At 34.8% G+C, this 6,000-nt stretch overlaps 1 protein-coding gene across 1 annotated transcript; it reads right to left on the bottom strand.

The window, feature by feature from the left end:
- Nucleotides 1-1,017: 1,017 nt before the first annotated feature.
- LOC141816413 (protein PALE CRESS, chloroplastic) lies at nt 1,018-5,741 on the bottom strand. The gene is made up of 6 exons (XM_074704196.1): nt 5,545-5,741; nt 4,460-4,546; nt 2,509-2,559; nt 2,175-2,354; nt 1,496-1,725; nt 1,018-1,416 (listed from the first exon to the last, which is right to left on the bottom strand). The coding sequence occupies exons 1-6, from the start codon at nt 5,632-5,634 to the stop codon at nt 1,413-1,415; spliced, it is 642 nt and encodes a 213-aa protein (XP_074560297.1). The 5' UTR covers nt 5,635-5,741; the 3' UTR covers nt 1,018-1,412.
- Nucleotides 5,742-6,000: the final 259 nt, after the last annotated feature.

Consider the following 6,000-nt stretch of genomic DNA (forward strand, 5'->3'; position numbering starts at 1 on the left):
TAATTATAGCTACTTTTCACCCGTGTCCTCTACCTTACATATAACTGGAGGCTTTCAACTGGGCCTGCCTAAGTGCATCTATGTCCACGGAATCTAGTGGTAGAAAATGCGGGTAATCGATTAACTGTGTCGATCGTGGAGTACGGAATGGCAGGGAGGCTTAGACAACTGCACGTTTTATTTACGGAGAGTTTCACGCGCTCGTGTTGTTTGCCGAGGCGTCAGCTAGAAGCTTCGTGGGGACGGAGAGTAGTTTTAAAGCTGAGAAAGTGACAGGTTAAAGGCGTTAAGGCTCCATTAATTCAATAATAACAACTAAAAGCTTTATTAAGCAGAGTCGACTTTATCATTAATTGAAGTTAATTATATGAATCCTTTCTCGTGCTACATTTTTTATTATATTTTTATTTATATATTTTTTCTTCTATTTTATCATTTTTAATTAAATCTGTATTAATTAATCAAATAAAATTATGGAGGATAAAGTACACAATGTAACATTTGGATAAAAATTAAAAATTCATCTAATATTTTTTTTTATTTTCCAACAACACGATCGATCACATGATCACCCAGCAATCCCACAACTATAAAATTTCATCGAAATTCAATTCGACCTTTGATCTCCTTCAACAATTTTATTCCATCGTAACTAACTCAATTATTCTCTAGAGGCAAAAATTTATCTAACACTTAAACCATCAAACATTTGTTTTAATTTTTATCTTATTTCAAATTTTGAATAAAATTACTATAATATGATCTTAAAATTATAAATTTGAATCGCAAAAATAATTTCTTATAAAATATAAAATAAAATTATATATAATAAATCTAATATTATCTAATTCTTTTTCGAATATCCATAGTTGAATTTAGAAATAGCATACTTGTATTCCAATTCATGCTGTTTATTGTGATGCCTCAACTCTTATTTTATTTCTACCTTATTTTCCTCTAACAATTAACTTTGTTTTTGTTCATTGTAAATTTATTCCACAAACCAAACATTGTAAATCTGGAGATACAACTAAAAGCTATAACATTATTTTGATGAAACAGTATACCAGAAATGTTTCTGTACCATAAGTGAAATGCACTCATAATCTTCATCACGAGGAAATAGAAGTATGAACGTACTTTCCTAATTCCTTACAATTTCTGTCCAAATATCTTAGTTTTGTATGCCAATCGATATCAAACACATTTGCATCGAAATGCAATCCTTCAGTTTCAAGGACAACAAGAAAGTAGATGCTTGAGCTCTTGTGTGCACAAAGGTGTTCATCTAGGTAGTGATTTATAGGCTTGCAGATGAAGGAGAGAACAATGCCTACAAATTCTAAAACTTGAAGAACTGGCATCAGCATGCCGACGACCAGGAACATGATCTGTATCGCATGCAGCTTCACTTACCTGCAAGCTCATGAGACAAGTGATTTAGTGTGGATGCAGCATCCGACAAGTTAGATTTGGGATCTCACTGCAGCTTTACCACTGCAGTGACATTGCCAATTCCAGGAGTGCCTCTACTTGATGGATAGCCTTTTGCTTCTCCTGCTGCTTCAGCCTGACTGCGACTGTTTCAGGATCCAATCCCTGTGGAGATTCGAGAAGTTGTTGCTCAGATCGAACCTCTTGCAATAATTGGTCAACTTCTCTGACAAAATCCACCCTTAGTATCACGTCGTCATCCTCAGGAGGCAACTCTACACGGCCATGATGCTGAAAAGGGAAGAAATAGTCAATAGCAAGGATATATTATGTAATGAGCATAGAAAGGGCAAACTAATGTTCTTGGAGACTATCCCAACTATTTATGGTTGGCTACAAATTCTTCACAGAAATTGCTTGTGAAGAAACTCAACAGGATGGGCGCCTTCTAAATCTTTGACTATCCAGATTAGGGACACAAGTATAGGGCTCCAACCAGTTTTTATTCGTGAACTGAATTTATTGTAACTTCTGAAAGGTCATCAATGTGTTCCTGGGTACTTCAAAAAGGTTAAGTCAATTGCCATTCCTACTAAAGTGAAGACGCATTCAAATGTTTTTGGCAAGAAAATAGACTATAGCATTATATTACGTCTCAGTATTATTTAGATAAAAGGTCCTTAACATGATATCTGAAAGCTGAGCTAAAAATCCAAGCAGAATAAGGAATAAGGAAATACATTTTCCATGTCGAACCCAGCAGGAACAAGCATGCTGAAAGGATCTTCTCTGGGGAAAGTATCGACCATGCGCTTCCTGCATTGCTTAAGCCATCCTTCATCATCAAATCCATCATGGAGGTTAAGTAGGTCGTTGAGCAACCTCATAGCAGGCGTAGAATTCCTCTTCAAAATCTCTGTCTAGAATGGACACATTTTTTTTAGCAGATGAATAGTGTTACAACCCCAACAGTACTGAGTAACTAGCATGATAATTATTAATGGGAATAAATAAAATGAATCAGAATTTAAGAGATAAAATATCTTACAAAGCAATATGCTCGACAGTTCTTACCTCTATCCTCCTGTACAAAAGGTCTAGACTTCTAACAACATCCTTTTCATCCTGGAAATTGAAGTAGAATAATTTTTTATTAGGTCAACCTTGGTTAAAGTAAATCACCATAAGGAAAGAAAATACAAAAGAATTTAGCAAAATAAGGCAAAAGTGAACAGCATTGACCATTATGTGATTGGATATGGTAGCATATCCAAACTGAATAGTATAATGATTCATTTTCTAATGTTTTAGAATCAGCATTTCTAATAAACCCAAAGTTACAAACAAAAAAACATGCTGCTTTTTCCCATGCCAATTTCGTTTAGTAAAATACTGCAAGCATGAAACAAAAACTGGAGAATCAAACTTCTTGATCATCATTTTATAACCGACAACAGAAACAATGTACAAGTCATATATTCCACCTATTTAGAGGGTCAATTAGATACATCTCACTTGACATTGCCTATACATAATGTCATGCTAGTTTGACTATCTAATCCTACAACTATGTTAACTATTAATATGCACATATCTTGTATGATAAAAAGGCATCCACCATGGGAGCACACGCATGGAGATATACACCTCTGGAGCACACAGTATTCCAGACAAGGCAACATCAATATCATCTGCATGAGGTGGAGTGCAAGTTGCAAGGGAGTCAGCAAAATACTTTGATTATTGGATGCATCAACTAGCTATTAGACCCACGGTTTGAAATCTCGTACTGTACCATGCGAAACAGTCAAAACATATTCATTCCAATAAATTACAAAACTCGATATTACTTGGCACCAAGACAACATCCTTTGTCATTGTGTCAATCGTGTCGACGAATATTATAATTATATCAACGCTTGACATCTCTTGACATGCTAAAATTGAGATAATTTTGTTATTTTTTTCTTTATAGTTTGTCTCCTATAGAATAACGTCAAAATCATAGCATTCCAAATAGAAAGCAAACATCGAACTTAACCATATAGTTGTCCTTCCACCTCCAATTTAGCACTGACATTATACATCAGAACAGTCAAAGACTGAAACATTAGCACGACGTGAGGTTTCAAATCCTGAATAGGCCTATCAGATCTTCATGAGACATTAGAAACATTTCCTTGCTTTAACTTTGACATAGGTTATCTTGTGAATAAGAGTTCTCTCTAACAGTGCCTCTAAACTATCTTATGATTGAGGTTGCAGGATTATCTCTAACAACCCTTGAATCAACAAACATATGGTTCCATACTCTGAATGCAGACCTGAAAGATGGCGAGAGCACCAATCCAAGGATGTGGCACTTGTGTCTTCAATTAAAATCTGAACCATGGGAATGAGTTTTTGCTCTATCACTTAGGCATGGTCAATATCAAGTTAGTCAAACAGAGTAGTGAATAAACACAGTTTTCACAAGCTTCTGCTATTAGATACGTAGATAATAAAGCAACAACAATGCATGTTCGGGTCTGTTAGGTGACAATGTAATTAACCAGAAAAGTCTCTAGGGCATGACATAGATAAAATATCACAACATGTTGACTGTTTCATGTTAGAATTGTCATATAACTATTCATCGACATATGGCAATTACAATCCTATGGGTGTATTCACCTGCATCCTATCATTATCAGACTATCCACTATCAATGGTATAAAGAGGAGGGCAATTAACTGTTCAATGGAATGAGGACTTAAATATAAAGATCGGTGAAGAAATAATAATCTCAAGGTTGCATTAAACATTGAGCAAAGGGTCTCTCGATACAATAGAGACAAATCATTAATGGTAGGGAGACCATGCAATAAAGTACAAAATTAGGACTCAGATGGATGCTCTATCAAGGTGAATCAGGACAGAGTGGGGCATGAAATTATGAGGATTAGGAACCATGAAAAAACTAAATTCATATGAAAACTGCAGGAAACTTGAAAAGAAGAAGAAAAAAAATTGAAACTGCACATACATCTCGCCGAGCAAGATCAAGCCGATTCCAAATAACCATTAAAACAAGTTCCGTAAGTTCGCCTTTCTCAGCTGCCGCCTCAATTTTCTGTGATATTAAACAAAAGATGTAAGGAACTACTAGATTTCTTGTGTCCCTAAAATTTAATTAATACATGTATGTGAAGGGAACTAATAATTTTAATTAATATTTAGTGGGATAAAGGCTTTGGTTGTTGTTGTTGTTGTACATGTAAATGAAGGGAAGACTCAAAAGTAAATTTGAACATAATAACCTAATACCACGTTCATGCAGACCTTAAGAGAATAGATTATCCAAGGGAATAATTAAACTGAGAGAAACTTTGAGTCAAACAGAACTACTGCCTGTTTCATAATAATGTCATTAACATAAATAAGCAAGGGAACAATTTTTAGATTACTTAGTTGCTATTAATTTCATGTGCTGAGTAACAAAAAGATGCCAAAATATCCACTTTCTTTCTAGAAAAATGAGGAGAAAAGTTGGTAATATTGAAGGTTGTGCAACATTGGACCTGTTAGAGTATAAATGTCTAAATTACACCCTTTCGTGACAGCTTTAACTTTTGGAATAAAGGTCATGCGCATCTAACTGATAGGAGGTCTTACATTTGAATCATGTCAATGTATATACTACATACCCCCATTGAGCATAAGGGAGAGGGTTGAGTATAAAAGAACAAGTTGCACATTCTTGTTAAAGAGTATAAGTCAGGTTCTTTCCTTCTGGCTCAAGCTTATGTAATAATGGTCACCCAAACAAATGCTAAAAGATCCAAACCAATAAGCAGTTGAACAAGGTTTTTTCTCTCATCAAGCAATACAAAACAAGCGAAGTATGCACTTTTATTTATAGTGAGCACAAGAAATATTGGCTATAACTTTCTTCATGGCTAAAACTATAGTATAACAAGAATCTGCAAAGTTCAGAAATAACATGAGCAAACAATTGGAATATTTCAGACGAGCCAAGGAGAACTAAAGGTATTAAGTAATCTTCCAATAACTATGGCATGGAACATGGCAACAATACCCAAAATTAATTCAACAAAGGGAAATAATCACCTCTTCCACTTCTTCAGCAGATCTTATGAAACTCGAAACTAATTTTCTTGCTTTGCGAACTTCTTCCTCAGGGAATTCCTTTAGGCGCATGCCTATCTCCCGATATTCATTGGTCTTTCTCCTTTCTTCTTCTTCCTCCTTCTTACGATAAGCATGCCACTCCTTTGTTTTTTCACGTTGGCGTGCTTGCCACTCCTAGAGATGACTATTATAATGATCAAAGTTCCAATAATTGTATCCAGGGACAAATGAAAAAAAAAACTTGCAAATTCATTACATACATATATGGTTTCAAGGATAACAAAATAAAAATAACAGCCAAATGTCGTGTCCTCCATGTCTAACATATCTAACAGAGAATAACAATAGTGAAAATATGAGCATAAGGTAAAGAAAGGAGGAAGCATTTGGAATAGAAATTATTTACTAAACTAATAAATCACAACAAAAGAAACT

This window comes from Curcuma longa, unplaced genomic scaffold, assembly GCF_044706935.1.
Source record: "Curcuma longa cultivar G26 ecotype Majalengka, Jawa Barat unplaced genomic scaffold, ITB_CL_G26_1.1 contig_16531, whole genome shotgun sequence".
NCBI lineage: Eukaryota > Viridiplantae > Streptophyta > Magnoliopsida > Zingiberales > Zingiberaceae > Curcuma > Curcuma longa.

What these genes read in the sequence shown, in the direction of transcription:
- LOC141816413 (XM_074704196.1), bottom strand. Translation starts at nt 5,634, where the DNA reads ATGCGCCTAAAGGAATTCCCTGAGGAAGAAGTTCGCAAAGCAAGAAAA. An exon ending in TTGATCTTGCTCGGCGAGAT is followed by an intron (nt 2,560 to 4,459) that starts GTATGTGCAGTT and finishes TTCAATTTCCAG; the next exon opens with GATGAAAAGGATGTTGTTAG. An exon ending in CTGGGTTCGACATGGAAAAT is followed by an intron (nt 1,726 to 2,174) that starts GTATTTCCTTAT and finishes TTCCCTTTTCAG; the next exon opens with CATCATGGCCGTGTAGAGTT.